Below are 20,817 nucleotides of genomic sequence, written 5' to 3'. Positions count from 1 at the left end.
AACAGTGACTCTGAACACACGTGGCAACAGGGCGCCTTAAAAGCCACAATTGATTACATTTATGTGGACGATAAGTTATTTCCGAAAATCCAAACATTCAATATAGAATCAAATCCAAATAGTGACCATCGATTGCTGACTATTAAATGGTTAGTTAATGTGGCCCTTACTAAGTGTAGCACTATGGCGGCATTAGGTAAAATGACTGTCTCCAACCAGTTAAATCGCATACACTGGAATGAAACCAATTTAAATAATTTTGACAATTCCTTCCAAGTTGCCTTTTATCACTCGTGAGGAAACTTACCATCCATCTATATTCCCTATTACGACCTTATGCAACATTTTGTAGATAATAGGGTACGCAATACTCAGATCCCCAGGGGTACACACATGTTTGATATGGAAGTTAAAAATAGGAAAACGGAATTTCGATACCAAAAAAGAGAGGCTATGAAGCTTCCTTTGAGTGTTAGATCTAAAGCATTAACTAAAGTTAAAACCTCATATAAAAACTGGCGGCGACACCATCGTAGTAAACTACTCCAACAAGATGGTGAGTTAATGCTACGAATCACCCGTGACCGGAACACGGCTCAAATTTGGAAAGTTTTAACTAATGCGTTACCCTGTGTGCAAACAATGTCTCAAATTCAGAGTGTTCCGGAAGCGAGTTGGATTAGTTACTTTTCTAAAATATATGCTCTTCCGCCTAACTCAGGGTTAACCTCTACTATGTCCTCTCATGAACCATTCCATATCACCATTTCCAAGTCTGACATATTGTATTTCATTAATAAAATAAGTCAGTCTAGAGCCCGGGGTCCAGATGGTCTGTCTAATAAAATCTTTAAACAGCATCCAGAGATATGGTCTTCGATTCTGTATCAAATTTTTGAACACATTAATGACACACAAGAGATTCCTGCTTCGTGGAAACACTCTTTAATAGTCTCAATTCACAAAAAAGGTGATCAGTGTCTCCCCGAGAACTACAGACCCATTGCCTTATTAGATGCCCCTCGGAAACTATACAGTCGCATCATATTACAAGAAATAAACAGGTGGCCCGCTAAAGAGCTTAAAAGAGACCCGTTTCAAACTGGCTTTGTTGCTGGCTTAGGGACCTCAGTGAATTTAATTACGCTAAATATGTTAAAGTCCAAAAATGCTGAAGTCAATCAACCGCTGTATATGGCCTTCGTAGATTTCTGCTTAGCATTTGACTCGGTTGACAGAATGTTACTATTTCGAAAACTGCAAAATTATGGCTGTCCTCCCTCAGTATTAACCATAATCAAAAAACTGCATACAAATACAACTATGCAAGTTAGGAGCGGATACTTCTCTACCGCAATTAAGAACCTTTTGGGATCGTCCTGAAGGGAAATTTTGGAAAGCGTTTTTTTGCTTTCCTACTTGTACCCCTAGGTGTTTGTTAAGGTACGAACTGGGCTTAATTTATTTGTCTGGACTGGTTCTTTGGAAGTTGTGTAACTTTTACCGTAAATGTTTGTTGGGAATTAACACCATGAATATCTTGGGTTCAATAGCGATGTTCATCTGTTCATCTAATGATGTATTTCCTAAAAAATGGGTCAAAGCTATTTTGAGGGTGCTGGTTGACGCGGACATCTCAATTGATCTGTTACTTAGCAACCCTGACAAAGCGAAGAAAAAAAATGTACTGGCATGACTGGATGTTGACGCACAACTGTGCACAAATTATGTGGATTTTGACTTAAATCTCTTTCCACATAAGAAATGTAAACAAATGGCCTATTATCTCTTAAAGTGCCCATCACATCATGTCCGTACTGAAATGTTAAGATTACGCTTGAATCTTCATCTGACAAATCAAATTTTGGCAAGACGTGGTTTAATTCCAAAAGATGCAAAATTTTGCTGATTTTGTAAAAATTGCAAACAATTAGAGACATTATCTCATTTAGTAGTTGATTGCCCTGCATTGGCTGGTCTATGTGAACACTATTTTCGCAATTTATTACAATTAATTTGTGATCGCTCTTCATATGAAATATGCAATATATTATTCACGAGCAACCGAACTGTTATTCACATTGCACTTACGCAGTTCATAAAAGCGATTTTGCCAAGTGATTCCTCTTTTAAGATTAATTGATAATTTTATGGTTTAGGTTTCCTTTAGTGTATGCCCAGTTAAATGTTTTGTTAATTATTTTATGAAATTTAGGAGCACGCTTATGATCTTTTAAACTTGTTGTATAATAATTGTTCTATTGTAAAATTCCAGATAATTGATTTATTTTGTATACATTTCTTGTTCGAAACATGTTGTAACAATGAACATTTTGAAAGGTTGAATTATTCAGCCAACCAAAAAAAAAAAAAATAGAAGATAGATTGAGGCTAATCCAGCACTGGGATCTGTGTTAGATGTTGTCAATTTGGCCGATTTTAAATTCAAAAAAGGAAATATAAACAGATCGTGCTGTCAGGCATGGTGGCCTGTATGGGAGCAGCATCTTGATATAGAAGCCCCTTAGGTAGTGTGCGTATGATTGCCCATTCGCCTGTTCACCGACGTGTAATGTATTACTCTGAACGAGATAGTAAAACTAGTGCAGACAATTCTGTTTCTCCAGCTTTTGATCTTTCATTATTTAAGATGCATTTTGAATATGTCTAATGGATCCATTGAATATCGCAATTCTTTTTTGTAGAACATAGACGTCGCTTGCAGAGTTTGACATATGCTGCAAACAGACTTTGTGCAGCAACCATGGCAGATTCCTTGCCACGTAGTAAAATAAGCTTAGAAATGTGTATTTCTCTATGGTGGCAAAGTGGTTAGTTGCCTCATGCCCTTCGCGCCTCAGAGCAGAACAGATCGCATATTGCTGTTGTGTATTAGCCAAGCTCTTTGAAGTACATGTAAAAGTTTGATTCGCCTTAAACACTGTAATATGAAGTAAGGGCAATGTTTCTTGTCTCTTTCAGGCAGTTCAAGGTGTCATGCCGTGCCGTGGGCGTACGCCCCCCTCTGGAGCTGTCCCATTCTCTTGTCCGCTTTGCGGCCACTAGCCTGAATGATGTATCTACAGCCACTCTGTTTGTAATCAATTCACACACTAGCAAAAATGAGTTTACCCATGATGTGGCAAGGATCGGCAAAGGCAGCATTGCTCCTGTGGGACCCACTTCCTTTGAATTTCGTGTGCCAGAAGATGCTCCTATCACCATTTCTCCATGTGTTGGCACTGTCTTGCCAGGGAAGGTAATTCTTTGTTGCCACACCTGTCATCAATTTCAAGAACCTTAATTGTCACAGCTAGGTCCATTGAACCTGCATGTTTCCCTGCTTCCATTACACTTAGTAGACTCTACATATAATTTGTGTTTCATCTCAGACTGTTATGATTCCTACCTTTATAATTCGGTAATTACTTCTGCCACACCATGTAAGCTGGTAGACTATTGCATTTATTCCTCATGTTCCCACAAAGAACTTACTTATGTTACTACTGTGCCTTTCTCCAAAAATGGGGACTTACAGCGCCCTACCACCGCTTGCAAATTTAACCTGGTAAATCCGCATGACCAAGTGGCGAGTAATTCTGTTTGGCGGTATTTCTGCAGATTTACTGCCGGAGTACAGCCAAACTCGTAATCAGGCCCAATGTTTTCTCCAGAATGGGACACAAAATTCCAAATGATACCTTCCGAGTGATTTAAACAGTGGCAATATAACTTCTACTGGCCAAACCGCCCCAACTTGTGCTAGATAAATACATTTATTTATTATTATGCATCTATAAAGCACAGCTACCACAGAATCAATTAATGTGACACATTTGCAAAACTCATGTTAACTGTCTACTAATGAAAATCCCAGAGAACAGTTGTGACTGAATACAATAGATCTCTAGTTCATACATTTCTCCTGCAGAGTCCTTCTCTTTGAAATTCCATCAAGGTGCTGACTAGTGCAGACACTCTTCTCCCAGCAATAAGGCAGCATCAGATTGTAGTTCCTGCCATTCCATGCACCCAAAAGCAATGCAGGAGTGGGTGGTGTGATGAGGTCACAGATGAGAGGCTGCAATTATGCTATGGGAACTGGGGGACACTAGTGCTGTGGACCATGTCCCGCTCTACGATGCTGGACGCATATGCGGTTGTCAGGTTTCATAGGAGCAGGAGGGAATTCCATTAGTGGCTTAGAAGGGCTCTTATGGGACAACCCTTGGGTCGGGGTAATTTATGACTGAGTAGTATTTTCCTTCACCAAATTTATTTCTGGAGGCAGGTGTTAGTACAATCCAAGATGGAGGTTAAGACCGGCATATCAACTATATGTCACAGGCAGCTTGGTGAAGGATCTAAATGGCCTTTCCCCAAAAGATCTTCACAGAACAGAACAGGACAGGTTTCTTTGGAGGGCCCAGTACCAGGCCTCCCAAAGTCCTCTATCTAAAGTTTTGTTTGGAAAGTGGCCCCCTTTCGGGGGGACAATATCCTGATCACATGATGTGAAATTATTGCCTGAGAGACAAGTGGGGAGGTTTATTGTTAGTTAGCAATACAATTTTGGGAGAACTGTAACTGTGTGCTATAATTTTGTAATCAGCCCATGCCGTGGTGAAAAAAAGATATTGTAAGTGCTGCTTGCATCTAGCGCAAGCCTAACTTTGAGAAACATAGTCCCCACTCTCCATTAGGAGGAGTAGTGGGGAGCGCTTTTGAGAGAAATGTGTCTGCATGTGTGAGCAACGATCAGCATCTTTCCTACATTCAGAGCTAGAGAGTGTGAGGCTGCGGAAGTAGTGTCACAGCATCAGAGTACATTTGTGGAAGTCAGCCCAGTTGTTGCATGTTTTTGCGCTACAGTGTGGACAGTCAAAGGACTCTCAAACTCCTGAAAAGTGTGTTATAATTTACTAGCATGCATACCCATGCTTTGCACGGTAATTCCTACTTTAGTCCTAGTTTGAAGTTTATTTAATGAAGTAAACCAATGCTTCTTTGTTGACAATATTGCTAGTCTTTCCTGTAGGAGCTAGTGTGAACGAATTGTCTTTATGTGTCTGCATGTGTGAGCAACTATCAGCATCTTTCCTACATTCAGAGCTAGAGAGTGTGAGGCTGTGGAAATAGTGTCACAGCATCAGAGTACATTTGTGGAAGTCAGCCCAGTTGTTGCATGTTTTTGCGCTACAGTGTGGACAGTCAAAGGACTCTCAAACTCCTGAAAAGTGTGTTATAATTTACTAGCATGCATACCCATGCTTTGCACGGTAATTCCTACTTCAGTCCTAGTTTGAAGTTTATTTAATGAAGTAAACCAATGCTTCTTTGTTGACAATATTGCTAGTCTTTCCTGTAGGAGCTAGTGTGAACAAATTGTCTTTGTTACCAAGTCTGGAGCAAACCACACAAAGCCTACCATGAGAAAAACATGAACCCTGTAAGTCGGTTGTAGCTTATTTGAGTTGAAGCGTTGACATTGCGCAGCGACATTATTGGTGTACCCAACTCAACACCCGAGGCAGCAGCGACCTCAACATAAGTGGTGTAAGTGTGGTGTACATGTAGTGGTGAAGCATTAAGCTTCGTACTGTTGAGACGGCATACATTCATCAACTCTGTGGGAAATGACATTTCTGTAATTATCATGAGAGATTTGCTACGATGTGACTGACATCGTAATTGTGGACACTGAGACATGCACCGTTTTCTGTCACTGCATGCCTACAAAAGCACTGTATAGTGTCACCTGCATGACTTCAAAAGTGATTGCTGCTAATGTCAGCTAGAATGCTGATCGTGTGGAAAGTTTAGGAACAATGAACTGCTGAACTTTAGGAACAATGAAACTAGAACTACAGCCAAACCATGATGCAAAGAGCCATATGGTAGTGATAAGCATTGCAGACCTCTTAAAAATATCAAATCCAAAAAAGCTATATTTTATACTCGTTACATTGTCTACACCATGGGACTTAACCACATGCCAAATTTCAGGTTTGTAGTGTGTTTGTAGCTAACCTTGTAGTAAACTGGCCTTATCAAGAAGGAGCGGGAACCCTTCTGAGCCTCGGTGGGAGGCCTACCAGAGAGGAATCCAGAGCCAGTCTACCCCTGAGGTGGACTGGGGCAGCAGACCTCTTAAAAATATAAAATCCAAAAAAGGTATATTTTATACTCGTTAACATTGTCTACACCATGGGACCTACCCACATGCCAAATATCAGGTTTGTAGCATGTTTGTAGCCAACCTTGTAGTAACCTGGCCTTGCCAAGGAGGAGCAGGAACCCCTCTGAGCCTCTGTGGGAGGCCTACCAGAGAGGAATCCAGAGCCAGTCTACCCCTGAGGTGGACTGTGGCAGCAGAGAGGGCTCGAATTTCTGACCCCCCTCTACCCCTTCTTGTGCCATCATGTATTTTTGCAGACCCTTATCTCCAGCCTTGACTCATGGTTCAGATACTGGCCAGTGTTCTTGTCACTTTCAGAAAGCACAAGTCTGATGCAGCACCCCACCAGCAAAGGCCAAGCACGAAAATCAACATCAGTGCCCCCTCAAGCAGACCAAAGAAGGAGGACCGCAAAAAGAAGCCGGAACAGTACAAAGACTTGGCTGCTGCAGCTCACAGCCAGAAGAGAGGGAGAGAGACTGCAGCTGCGCACAGACAATAGTGCTGGACTGTCACCGACCGCTGGGGAGTTTGCGCAAACAGTTGCAGCTCCACTAAGCCAATCAGGGACAAAAAGGGGGAAAGGAACCCTCATTTCCCAGACTTACAGTGGTACCACATGGGAACAGAGCTTGAAACGTGAACTATGACATTGACTTTCTTCACCGCCATGTCTGGTACACGGCAAATGCGTACGGAGAATGTGTCTGGGGCTTTGATCTCTTTTTGTGTATTTTCCTCGAACATACATGCCCCGGATGGGGAACACAGGGCCAGATTGGCCAGGGAAAGCTGTTGTATCCTCACAGGGGAGGGAGATTTAAGTAGTGAACATGAAACAAGAAGTGTAGGTTTTTTGGTTGAGGTCAGAGTTGCAGGTGGAGCACTATCAAGCAACCAACAGAAAGAAGGAGGAAGCTGTGGCTTGTGGAGATTTGGGGAGCACGTGAGGTATTGGCTTATGTGTGATAGTGGTTCTGCCATGTGAGTGTGCGTGTTTGTGGATGGTTTGAGGAGAGGGGTTACTGTAAGGGGTAAATGTGAATTGAAGAGTGAAAGGAGGGTGTTTGAGTAGTGGTGTGGGAGGATGAGTAGTAGAGTGGACGGAGGAGGAGGAGTAGTGTCGGGATTGGAGTAGTAGTGTGGGAGGAGAGTTGAGTGGGAGGAATAATTAACATCAAAGGGTGGAGGTAAGCCCTTGGAGGAGTAGGGAGAAGTTTGGTGGGAAGAGTAAGTAGGTGAGACAGAGAGTTGAAAGTAGAAAAGGAAAGGGTGAGAGTGGGCATGACAGAAGGGTCCTGAATCCAACAGGGTAATTGCAAGGTACCAACCTGATCACTAGTAGAACACTAATCCTTGGATGGTGTAGGGTGAGTTAGGATGTCCATGAGAGAGTATAGATAGATAAGGCTCAGTGCCTTTAGGTCATCATCTCAGATCCACTATATTTTAGCATACTGATGGAGAAACAATCAGTAGTACTAACCCGGGGCTGCAGACGCTTGGGCTGGGGAGGGAGGGACAATCATAGGCCCTTCAAAAATTAAAATTAATGCCCTTGAACCGCCTCTGAGACTGGGAGTAAGTCTTGAGTCATCTGTGACAGGATTATATACCAGAGTGGGTCTCTGGAGACCGTTAGTGCTTGGGATGACCACATTCTATGTGATTCATAAAAGAATAGGTATATGGGGGATCCGCCACAATTTCCTCACTCTTATTGTGGCTCCAAAATAAGAACCATATGGTGGAGAAGGACATAGAGATGTCCTGTTGATTTAGAGCGGCTCAGAAGCCCCTGTTCTTGGGACCCTGCGAACAGCGGTTTGCATTAGATGAGAAAATAATCCTGTTTGTTGAAAGTTCTGTGATTGCAGTTCGTGGACCAACGCTTATCTGTGTTGCTGGAAAGAAGTTTTCAGTTTGACCTCTGTTTGTCCCAGAAGGAGTGCATAGAACTGATTTATGGGGCTGGGCCCCGTCACACGCTCAATGATGTGGTGCAAAGTTATGGTATTTGTTACCCTGTTCCAGGCCTCCCCAACACCGGAGGCCTGGAACAGGGTAACACACGTGAGGTATACTATCACTGCAAGCCTTTTCAATCACCCCTATGTGAGGCAAACATTAACCCCACAATCCCCTGCCATCCTCATCCACAGGCTGAGGAAATAAAAATGATTTGCCCTTTAAATCAATCCTTGTCTGAGCAGAAAGTCCAAGTGATGGCTGCGGTTACGGCACCCTGCAAGGGGAGAGAAATGGCAAGGGAAAGATGTGGATTACCAATCTAGGGTTTCAGTGGGGTGTTGCTCTCACACACGCTACAGAGTGTGAAAGGGAGCCAAGCACTCACTGGCACCCCTCAAGCACGAGTGTTGAATCTGTACTCTGCCATGCATGCTAGCAGTAAGGCATTCCGAGATGTCATACTGGCCTATTGAAGACTCGGTTGCAGAATGACATGTGCAGGCAGAGACATATTGAATTCACCTAACTAATCAACGCTCAGTCTATCCCCAGCCCAGAGACACTATTACACACATGTGCAGGCCATGGACCATAACCCTGCCCAGTGGGTGAGATCTGAGGCCTATACATGTCAGAGGAAGCACTATGGAGTGTGTGTGTTTAGAGCATAGAAGTGAGCAGGTGTGGAGAGATGGAAATGCAGAGATCTGGAGGTGCCGGTGGAGGAGTTTCTGAAGGTGTGGGTGAAAGAGATTGATGTTGGAGGTGAAGATCAAGTCAGAGAGGAGTAAACCAAGGTTAAAGGAGAACATCAAGCGGGGAAAGAACAGAGGTTGGAAAAGAACATCGAGCAGGAGGCAAGGAGAAAGCAGAAGTTGGAGGAGAAGAGAGATAAGGTGGAGCGTAGAGTACAGACTAGGCCTGAGGTGAGCACCAGCAGCATAGAAGGAGAATGCTGTTGGAAGAGAGGAGAAATTGAAAGGAAAAGAAGAAAGTGGGGAAGTCCATGGAGACATAGAGCCAGTCACAGACAGATATTAAGACAACAGCTATTCACCTATTTTCTGAATTGAGTTGAAGGAACAAGCTTGTGGCCGAATGACGAGGATGCTAGCCAACAGACAGCTCGAGTATCAGTGTCTAAACACACAGGCTGGTCCACAGGAATGAGTGAGCACCAACCAATTCAATGAGGATCAAGAGTAAGCTCTGTCTTGGTGATATAAGGACTGGGGCCATAACAGTGGTGTCCCCAAACCAGAGAGATCCTCCTCACCTACCTTACCTCTGGGAGACGCTGTGAATGCTACTGCAATAGTGTGGTTCTGCAACTAAACTTTGTTCTGAAATATTAGTGCTTAGTCTACCTCAAGGATACCATCCATCTCGTAGCAACAGGGAGAAACCCGCTGGAATACAAGATGCCAATTGCTTGTCTGGTTGTGTTTTTCCATATGTATTTAAGAGCAGTCGAGATAGCAACTCAGGAGACGATCCGAGCAACAGAAGCATACATCGGAGGACACCTGTGGCATCATGTTGTATTCAGGCAGACTGCCATATCTCACTATTTTGTGACCACAGCGCCATTGCCCACTTACAATTACAAACTTTTACACATAGGAATATTGTAGTTAAATTGGCCTCCAGCCATCCACACAGCCCGATCTTTTGTCACACACAGTTGTTCTCAATTGCCTAATAAAATCCCCAGTTACAACCCAAAGAGGGACATAAAAGGGGACCAGAAAGAAGGTTTAACATGGGAAATTGGTTGGTGTCGATGAACATGAGAAAGGAGAAAGCCAGAGACCAGGGAAAGGAATACAATGGGGGAGGGAGAGAGGAGGTGAAATGAGGGAGATGTGAGATGGAATCAGGACGAAGGAGAGAAAGGGGGCAAGGTTGCTTTAAAGGAAGAAAAAGACCAGCGAGAATGGACAGTGAGGAGAAAAGCAGAAGATGGAGAGTAGTAGGAAGCACAACAAGCACAAGTGAGGTTGCAGCCAAGATAGCCCCGAAAACTATTCTGAATATGAGGCTAGCCATTACCCTGGGACAACCGGGTTTAGGTGGAGACCGCAAAGTTCCTAGTAAGATGGAGTCCTTGCTAATCTCAATAAGGAGCAGCTGATTGACACCAAAGCCAGCCAGTAGAATTACAGCTGGACCTGGTGGGAGTGGTGATTCCAACCAACAGAATAAGCAAGCTTCCCCAGCTATTTGGAGCCGTAACTGCGTGCCAAGGGACTTCCTAAGGTCTTGAGGACTAGTAGATGTTCCATGAGGTTGAGCTCGGGTGTGCTACCAGTAAAAAGATCTGAGGGACTGTGCCTTTGATGGGAACTATAAGGAAGACGACCTTACTATCTACCCACGACTGACGGGGAAGGAATTGGAAGTCACCTGACACTCATCTGCAGTGTCCCTCACATATAGATGCTGTCTAAAGCAGAGCAAACCCTGAAATGTGAGTGATTTTGTGCTTTAGCCCCTTGACGTTTGCTACAAACCCTTGTATGAACATTGACAAATGCTTATTTGAATGTTGACCAGCACTTTTCAATTGCGATGAACATTGCTTGACTTTGCTTAAAGGGGACTGGCCTAGAGCCTGGTCAGAATTCTCCGTACACATAATTTCCCTTATCACACTGGCAGAAATCTATTTAATTTATTTATTTTTGCATTTATAGCAGCGCGCCAAACCCTCAGGGATCAGAGCGCTACTTACAGTAAGTGCCAAATGACAATCTTCAAAGTGCAATCACATGCAAACATTACATCGTATAGGTGGTTCTTGAGGGGATAGTTTGGTACGGGGGGCTACACTAGGCATACAGATGCATGAATGTCAAAGTAAGGGTAAATCCATAGTCTAGCAAAGCCATGTCTCATGTTACGGGGCGGGGGGCTTCATTAGGCATACAGATACATGAATGTCAAAGTAAGGGTAAATGCATAGTCTAGCAAAGCCACACCTCATGGTACGGGGGCTACATTAGGCATGTAGATACATCAGTGTCAAAGTAAGGGTAAATGCATAGTCTAGCAAAGCCACACCTCATGATGCGGGCGGCTATATCGGATCGCAGTTAAAGAGTGAGGACAAGTAAGTCAATTACAATAGCGCAAGCCAGAGAGCAATTGGGGAGGCAAGGAAGGACGGATTGTAGTCTGTCTGTAAGAGCCGCGCCTTCAGGAGTGAGGGGCAATATTAGGTGACAAATCCATCCTTGGTGCTCGCTTTCGCTCCTTTTCAACTTGTTTGTGCACAATAAACCTTGTTTGAGATGTCACACCCAGGGATGTCATTTGAGAGTGGCCAGGGGTCGCAGTTGTGACCCATGTGGTCTCCCTTGCTACCCTTGTGGCCTCCCTTACCAATTCTATATTTAAAAAAAATGATATCTTTTTAAAAAGAAAAAAATAAAATTCAAATGGAAGCTCCTGGGCTGCGGCAATTCCATGCAGCTCTTTGTTTCTGGAGTGGGTGACTTTCTTGTTCAGGCCTCATAAAAATAAAAAAATAGGGGGTTCTGCAAGTGTATTACTTTGAGCAGTAACAGAATAAGAATAACAAATAGTTTGTCTTTCTGAAATTTTGTACAATAATTGTTAGACTCATTAAAGGTTTATTTCAGGCACACTTCAGGGGGTGAGTCACTGATTTAGGGCCTCATTACGGCCTGTGCAGAATCGGTTAACGGGTCCTGCTAATGGGTGCGGACCCGTTAACATCATTCCGCATGATTACAAGCTCCCCTTGCAGGACCTGGTAAGGAACGCCTGGTCAAACCAGGCGTCGTTACCGGGTCCCGTGAGGGGAAGAGGGAGCCAACAACGGGCCGCTCATAATCGCCCTGTTGTTTGCTCCCTTTCCCATTCCCATTGAGCCCTATAGGGGCTAAGATGGGAATGGGGAAGGTCCGGGCCCGGGTTCCCAGAGGGAGGAATTACCGGGCCCTCCGTACTCGGAATGGCCCAGTAATTCCTCATTCTGGGAACCCGGTAAAGGAGCCCGGTTTGGCGGCAGCCATGCAGCTAATAGCTCCATGGCGACCACAAAACTCGTAATGAGGCCCTTAATCTGTTCTTAAACACCTCAAATTCACAATGCAGACAAAAATTTCCAAAAAGCATTAAGAGTAGAATAAGCATTAATTTCAGACTATATATTTGGCTTTTTCGCAAGTTGCTGTGATAAGCTAACTCTATAGCTACCTGAATCCCCACATGGATTGGTGGCCTTAATTTTATTTATTTTTTTCAAACAAAAACGCCAACTGTGAAATGGCTAAGTCAAAATTACTTAACTTGACTATAAATAGCAATCAGGGTTGTGTAGACAGATAAGACAATTTTCCGATCTTTGATTAATGTCGCAGAGATTTCTGAGTCGTCGACTACTGAAAATTGTGGTACAATAACCAGCCCATCCAAGCAGAAAATCTTCCAAATTGGAACGTGTAAGAGCAATAGATTTTATTTTGCAATCATCATAGGCTGAATATTGATAATTCTATTTCACAGCATTGCCAAGCTTTGGAGTGCTTTTCAAGGGTACCACCAAACAGCTCAAGGCTTGTCCACAACTCTTCTGCTTCTGTAACTGCAATATTGGATTGGACACGGGAGAAGCAGTTTAACTTAGTTTGCAACTTTTTCTTCAGAGCTTTAAAGCAATTTGAAGTGAAGGTTTAGCATGGTTTTCTTCTGCCATTGTCTCTGTTACGATCATCACAAGACATTCTAATCGATTGTGTCCGTTCACGTATTCTTCACCTTTTGACATAATCCATATCCAGCTTCATCTGCTTTGGAAATTATTCCAGCAAAGGGTGCTGCCTGTCAATGCCTGTGGACTTGATGTCCCTTGACAGCCTCAGTCTTGATGTCGACGTCATCACCGGAATATAGCATGCACAGCGACCGTTGGCTTCAGTTCTGTTTTTCCGCAAGAGCTATCGCTTCGGAAGATCAGCACGCTTCGGTTCCTTTGTGAATTTATGTTTATTTTTAAAAAATATGGCATCTTTGTCGGCATCATCAATGCCCAAATTGGGGTTAAGAAATGCCATGACTGCAGGTGAAAAACTTCCCTTACAGACCCCCATCAGATGTGTCTTTGGTGTCTCGGATCCGATCACAAGACATCAGAGTGGGAATCCTGCATTTCAATGACAGTGAAAGCCCTGAAAGAAAGTAGAGGGAAGTTAGCTGCAGGTAGGTCACATAAATGTCTTTTCAGGACTCAGCTGAAAAAGTGATCTTTCGATGAGTCGAGAGGCGACTCTCCTCATCGAAAGAAAGCTAAAAGGTGATCTCGATCGAGTAGTGGGTCCCACCACTTGTCATCTTCATGATGTACGAAGAAGAGGCGTCACAGGTCGCTGTCTTCGTCATCGAGTTCCTCGCCAGGATGGGTTATTTGCCCAACCAAATCAGCTTCCCCGGCTTTATGGGAGAGTTTCAGACGAAAATGCTTCAGGTCTTTCAGAATGCAGCCTCGACCCCCTCGAAGAAGACGAGTAAGAGCCATGCCCATGTCGATAAACTCGACAAAGCAAGGGCAAAGGACAAAACCTGTGCGCCTTTGGGCCCGGGTTTCCAGGAGAAAACTCCTTGAGAAACTTTGGAGGTTTCCATTGAGTCGAGAAGTAACTCCTTTGAAGGGAAAAACCTTCAACATCATCGACGTCGAAAGAGTCGACATCCTTGTCAAAAAATCTTTCTCGCCTCAGTTGCCGAAGCCCTCAACAGCGTTGAAGCCCTAGACACCATCATCGACGCATGTGACAAAATCTTCGAAAGAACTTGCAAAAACTAGAGATTCTTTTTTTCCCCATTACCAAGAAAAGAATTATGTCACTTTCTTCAATTTATGAGGAACATGAACCCTCATCTGATGATGCAAGACCCTTTGGGTTAGTATATGGGACACAAGGTGTTCCAGAGTCTCTGATTTCAGAGGCGTCAAAGATGAAAGATATATATGAGACTCTACAAACTGCGAGTTGGATAGATACTTCTCCCAATATTACATTTGGAAGACCAGATCCCTCAGACCATACTGATAGGTCATACAGACAATTAATATCTAGAGTTATTGAATATCTGTGATGGAGCAGACCTACACCACATTTTTAGCAGGATGATCTTACAGATATTTTAGATGAGTGACCCCAGGAGAACCATATTCTTCTCTTACATGTAGTCTTACAAAGGTGGATCAATGCCAACTGGGAGACGCCTGAATTAATTCCAGCGAGAAACAAAAAATTGTCAAGCAAATACAGAACTTCAAACAGTGATCCGTTTTACCTAAGCAAAGATCCTACATCTTTGAATATTAAGGATGAGAAGGATGCCATGTGCGAATCCCTTCAGACTGTTCTCAAATCTACGGATAGTATCAGCAGAGCTATGGCAGCAGCATTGCAATGCACAGATGTGCCTGGTTAAGAAAGTATGGGTTTGTTCTGGATGTCCAATCGAGACTTTTTAACATGCCCTTTGATGGCACACATTTATTTGGCAGCAAGGCTGATGAGAGCTTGGAGAAGCTGCAGACCTCCAAGGCGGCAGCCAAATCTCTTGGTGCTGCAATCAGACAACAGCAAACTTGCCCCAGTGGAACTTTTTGGAGGGGCAGGTCCTTTTGCTATTACTCCTCAGCTGGAAGAGGGAGAGGTCTGGCGAGTCAAAGAGGTTAGAGAAGATTCCCACGTGGTGGACGGGGAAGAGGTGCTAAGACAGCCGCCTCAAAAGCTCTGAGGCCTTACTCCACAAAACCCCAGTGGGAGGCAGACTCTCACAGCATCTGCAAGAATGGCATGGTATTTATTAAGATGCATGGGCATTGGCAACAATAGCCCAGGATTACTGCCTTCCTTTTCTAAAAAGGCCTCGGGATCATTCACCGGGGAACAGTTCTTTCAAGAATCCAGATCCGCTCCCTCTGCAGGAAATGTTGACCCTGCTAGAGAAAGGTGCTATAGAACCAGTACTTTTAGTGGAGAGGGACAAGGGTTGGTACTCCCCTTACTTCCTAATCTGCAAGAAGGACAGAGGATTGTGACCCATCTTGGATTTAAGAGACTTGAACAAGTTCCTCAGGAAAGACAAGTTCAGGATGGTTCCATCACAAGCACAGAAGGTACCTGAGATTCGCCGTTGGTGGTTCTCATTATCAGTTTCGAGTTTTTCCATTTGGGCAGACCTCCGCCCTGAGGGGTTTCACCAAGTTAATGGCGGTTGTGGCAGCGAGTCTCAGGAGAGGGGGGGATTCATGTCTATACCTGGACGATTGGCTGATCAGGGCCCATTCTCCCGAACAGGTCCTGTTACTCCCTCCATAGACTGGGCTTCTTCCTCAATTTCAAGAAGTCCCACATGATGCCATCTCAAAGGCTCCTATTCATCGGGGCAGTCATAGATACATCCTCAGGAAAAGTCTCGCCACCCGAGGTGAGGGCTAAAGACATTCTGCAGATGGTCACCAAATTCCAGAGTGCCCAACATCTTACGGCCTTTGACTTTTTGAGGTTGCTCAGCCTCATTGCATCCTGCATTTTCCTGGTGCCAGGTGCTTGGCTGAGAATGAGATCTATCCAATGGGCTCTCAGAACTCAATGGTCTCATTTCTCAGGCAGGATGTCAGACCTTCTTCAGGTTCCGAGTAGAGTCGCACAGGATCTTCTTTGGTGGGCCTGCGAGGAAAATATTCTGAAGGGAGAACCCTTTTGGCAACCATGGGTGGAGATAACAGTAGTTACGGACGCCTCACTCACGGGGTCGGGAGCACATGCCAACGATCTGACAGTCAGCAGACATTGGTCTCCATCGGAGTCCAGGCTACATATCAACCTTTTGGAGCTGAGGTCAATCAGACTAGCGCTGAAGGCCTTTCTTCCCTCTGTACAGGGAAAGAATGTCCTGATAATGAAGGACAACACAGTGGCCATGAACTACCTCAACAAGAGACCAGCTGTAGGGTCTCTACCACTCTGCAGAGAGGCAATGCAGCTCTGGTTCTGGGCAATTCAAGAAGGAATCTCCCTATCAGCAGTTCACCTAGCCAGAGACGAGAACACAGCAGCAGATACTCTGAGCAGGCAAAGCACAGTCTCCCACGAGTGGGAAATAGCTCAAGAAGTCTTTTAAGAGGTCTTCAACCCCTCAAGTAGATCTGTTCATGACCGGAATTTGCCCCTAGAGGAGCTCTAGGAGATGCATTTGTGGTGGCCTGTGAGTTTCCACTCCTCTATGCATTTCTTCCAGTGCCCGTCATTCCTCAAGTGATCAGGAGGTTGAGAAAGTTCAGGAAATCCATGATCCTAATCATCTGGATTGGGCCAGGAGGACATGGTACCTGGAACTTCTGGACATGTCCATCTGCTTTCCAATGCGTCTTCCACACAGATAGGACCATCTCTCGCGAGAGGAGGATCAGGTTCTCCATCCAGAGGTCAAGACACTCAAACTTCACGCATGGTTTCTGAGAGGTTGAGATGTAAGGATTGGGACCTCCCAGACAACATAATGGAGATTGTGCTTTCGGCCAGAAGGCCAGCAACAAAATCCTTATACCGCTGCCAACGGAACAAGTTCTGCAGCTCGTACAGGGATAAGAGTGTGGACTCTTTAACATGCAGCACACCTATGGTTTTATCTTTCCTATTACACCTGGCTAATCTGGGGCTCCAGGTTGGCACAATTAAAGGGTATCTGGCAGCGCTATCTATTTTTAAGCGCCCCTCTGAAGAGGTATATTTCTTCAAAATACCACTAGTGATACCATTTCTGAAGCAGTGGACAAATGTGTTCCCGCCGATCCCCTTTCAAGTACCGGTGTGGGATCTCAACTTAGTTTCGAAATTCCACGTGTGCTTCTTTCAAGCCTATTCATTCATGCCCTTTGCTAACACTGAAGACCATTCTTTTGGTTGCTCTTACATTAGCCCATAGGATGAGTGAAATTCAAGCCTTATCTTGCACTCCTCTTTACACAATTTCCTTTAAGGATAGATCCTTAAGGTTAAACCCGCATTTTTACCAAAAATTGTGTCTGATTTTCTTTTAACTCAAAAAATTATACTACTGTCTTTTCATCCTCCACCCCATCCTGGAAAGGAAGAGGAGAGATTACACAGGCTTGACCCAAGGCATGCACTTATGTTCTACATATCCAGAATGTCTAAATTAAGACAGGATGATCAAGTTTTCACTGGGGACAATTTTTACAACAACCAATCAACAAAAAACAAACCCAACAGTGCATAACATATAACTTCAAGCATCATATACAGTATCGTACAACGTCCACTGCCTCCCCCTAACCCTCCCCCTTAACGTGAGCCTACTCCACTTCACCCTCCGCCGTTGTATCCTTTAGGGGTACCTCCCCCTCTCTATTCTCAGAAGAATCATGATCACTTAGGCAGGCCTGGGTGGACCCTGAGAGTGTGGCCACTAGTTGTCTCCAGGCCATCAAAGTTGCCGCTTCCTCACCCCCCCATTGGCTGCTTCATTCCATTCCGCCGTTTCCGCTTCTGCCCATTTCTGGAGATCGTGCCACCAGATCTCTACCTTTGGCCTGTTGTTTGCTTTCTACCCCATGGCAATTCTGCGCTTGGCAAGTATGTAGGCCAGGTCCTTGAGTTTACTCACGTGTTTCAGTTTGCACGGTCTAGAGAATACCCCTCCCATGCATAACCACACAGATTCCACATCTAGCGTGATCCCTTTCTCTGTTAATCAGTGGGCTATCCCTCCCCAGAATTTCCCAATTTCCGGGCATGTCTAGAACATATGTATCATCCCTGTGTTCACTTCCCCACATTTGGGACATGTTTGTATTTCTGCGCTCTTGAATCGAGCAATCCTCTGGGGGGTCATGTACGCTCTGTGGGTAACATATAGCTGGATCTGTTGCAACCTTGCATTCCTAGATACTTTTTCATGGTATCTCTGGACCCTCTCCCACAGCCCATCATTCATGGGTTCCCCGGCTTCCTCTTCCCAGTCCAGTCTCAGCTGGGTCACTTCTTTTCCCACCCTGGACATCAGTAGTTCATAGATTCGGGAGACCCTGTGCCCCCCCTCTGAGATATCATAGATTGTTTCTATGGCTGCGTCGAGTTGGCCTTTCAGCACTATTTCGGAACATGTCTCTTTCACCCGCTGTATTAATCTGAAGTAGGTAATATACTGTCCTGAGTGTAGGCCTGTTTCTCCTACCAATACGCTAAATTCCATTACCTTCCCATCCTGCCATACATCTCCCAGTGTTGCAGTGCCCACCGGCTCCCAGTGCATGCAAATTGTCTTCCTCAATTGCTCGTCCCCTCCGGGCAGTGCCACCAATGGAACTTGCGGAGAACAAGGGGTCGGGTTCTCCATGGCCTGGCCAGCCTTACGCCACATCTTCCATCCCAGTTCTAACATCCATGTGCACCCTTTAAGCTCTGGTTTTGGCAGCCATATCAATTTTTTCAAAAAGAACGGAGCACATTCAGACCTCCACAATCTGGAATCCAATGTTGAGTCCTCCGCCAACCACTTGGCCACATATTGTAATTGGCTGGCCAGATAATAGACCTCAAAGTTGAGCAATATTATGCCCCCTTTGTCATACATATTCTGCAGTTTCCACAAGGCAATTCTATTCCTGGTATTATGCAATATGAACCCTCTACATATGCTCTGAAGTTTAACAAAGATTTGCTTGGGTATCATATATGGGATATTACCAAAGAAATGTAACAACCTCGGCAATACTACCATTTTCAACAGTACCACCCTCTCTACCATGGCCAGAGGGAGCTTAGCCCAGAATTGCATGCTATTCTCAACTTTTCCCACTGCCTTCTCAGTGTTGTGTTTATATTCAGCCTCCACCTTGTGATAAATATCAATCTCTAGGTATCTGAAGGTTCTGGTCTCCCAGGGTATTTTTAATACTGGTAGATGTTCTTGTGGAATCCCCTTGTAACTCCCCATGGGGAATATACACGACTTCTTGGGGTTAACTGTGATGCCACAGAGAAACGCAAATCGCTCCATTACTTCTAAGATATATTGCAGGTTTTCCTCCGGATACCTCAATTATAACAGCATATCGTCGGCATACAGTGATATTAGATGTGGCCCTCCTTTTGTGTAATTTCCCACCTCCTCGTATTGCTGCCTCAGATATATCACTAAGGGTTCTAGTGCGAGGATAAACATCGGGGGACCAAGGGCAACCCTGTCTGGTGCCCCTACTGAGTTGCCACCTCTCTGAAATGATCGCTCCCGTCTTGACTCTGGCTAGTGGCATACTGTACAGTAGTTTCACCCACCTCAGGTACCCGGGCCCTATGCCATATTCCTTTAGGGCTGCCATCAGCCAAGGCCATTTGACTGAGTCGAAGGCCTTCCACGCATCTAATGAGACAATTGTAATGTCTTGTGAGTCCCCTTCCGTCTGCTCTATGACTCGGTGGAGCTTTCTGAGATTGTCGGAGATGCTCCTGTGCAGAACATATCCGGTCTGGTCAGGATGTATATGTTTGTTAATAACCTGTCTCAGTCTGTTTGCCAACACAGCTGTGAGTATCTTGCTGTCCTGGTTCAGCATGGATAGTGGTCTATACGACCCGCAGTCCGTACTCGGCTTGTTAGGTTTGAGAAGCGGGATAATAGTTGCCTCTCTCAGGGATTCTGGCAGCATCCCTATTTCTAATGCTTCATTCCACATTGCCAGTATCTGGGGGAGCACTTCCATCCTATACGTTTTGTAGAATTCACTGGGGAGTCCGTCCGTTTGGGGGGCCTTGCTAGTAGGTACTAGCTTGATTACTTCTTCTAGTTACTGTAATGTGATTGGGGCCTCTAGGGTCTCTCTCTCTTCGCTGCTCAGTTTAGGTAAGCCTATAACCTCTAGTGTTTCCGTCATCTGGCTCCATTCGCCCCCTTCATTGTTTCCATACGGTTGTTTATAGAACTCAAGGAACCCCCTGTTCACACCCTCTTGGGTATCGTGTATCTGTCCAGTCTCCCCCTTTATTGCTCTGATCGTTGATCTGGGTGTCTCACTTTTATATAACCATGCTAGCAACCTCCCTGGCTTGTCCCCCCCAGCGTGTTGCCTCTCAATGTATTTTTTGTAATTTAGGTTGCATAATCTCTTCCAGTGCCCTCCACACTCTAGCTGCAATTGGCTTATGGGTTTGGCATCCTCAAGGGAGTTCTCACCCCTCTGCATAATTGCTTCCAATTTCGCCTCTGCCTTTTGCCGCTCCTGTGTTAGCCTCATTGTAGCTCTTTGGATTTGGAAATAGCTGCTCCCCTCATCACCACCATAATTGCCTCCCATAGAATGCCAACTGATTTTACGCTTCCAGTGTTATTTTTGAAGTATTCTATAATTTCCTTTCTCAGGTCCTCCCTGAACACTGTATCATTCAATGCTTCGTCTCTAAGCCGCCAAGTTGGGATCCTAGCTCTAGGAGGCGAATATTGCCATGTTAAGATCAGTGGCGAGTAGTCTGAGAGGACGCTCGCCTTGTATTCCGAGCGCACTAGTTCCCCTATCAGCTCAGTAGTAGTAAACATATAATCTATCCGTGTGTACAAGTTTTGTGGGTCAGAGTAATGAGAATAATGTCTTTCATGTGGATGGT

At 44.7% G+C, this 20,817-nt stretch overlaps 1 protein-coding gene across 3 annotated transcripts in view; it reads left to right on the top strand.

Moving 5' to 3' along the window:
- The window catches only part of CFAP74 (cilia and flagella associated protein 74), a 2,332,202-nt gene that overhangs the window by 1,638,160 nt on the left and 673,225 nt on the right, over positions 1 to 20,817 (top strand). For all 3 annotated transcript variants that reach the window (XM_069610170.1, XM_069610172.1, XM_069610171.1), the window contains exon 27: positions 2,983 to 3,259. In XM_069610170.1, the coding sequence (XP_069466271.1) occupies positions 2,983 to 3,259 (277 nt within the window). The remainder of the gene's footprint in view (positions 1 to 2,982; positions 3,260 to 20,817) is intronic.

The sequence above is a fragment of the Ambystoma mexicanum genome, chromosome 8, assembly GCF_040938575.1.
Source record: "Ambystoma mexicanum isolate Mex_15411 chromosome 8, UKY_AmexF1_1, whole genome shotgun sequence".
Lineage (NCBI taxonomy): Eukaryota > Metazoa > Chordata > Amphibia > Caudata > Ambystomatidae > Ambystoma > Ambystoma mexicanum.
Note: the sequence above shows the minus strand (reverse complement) of the source record. Positions and strands in the feature narration are given on the sequence as shown.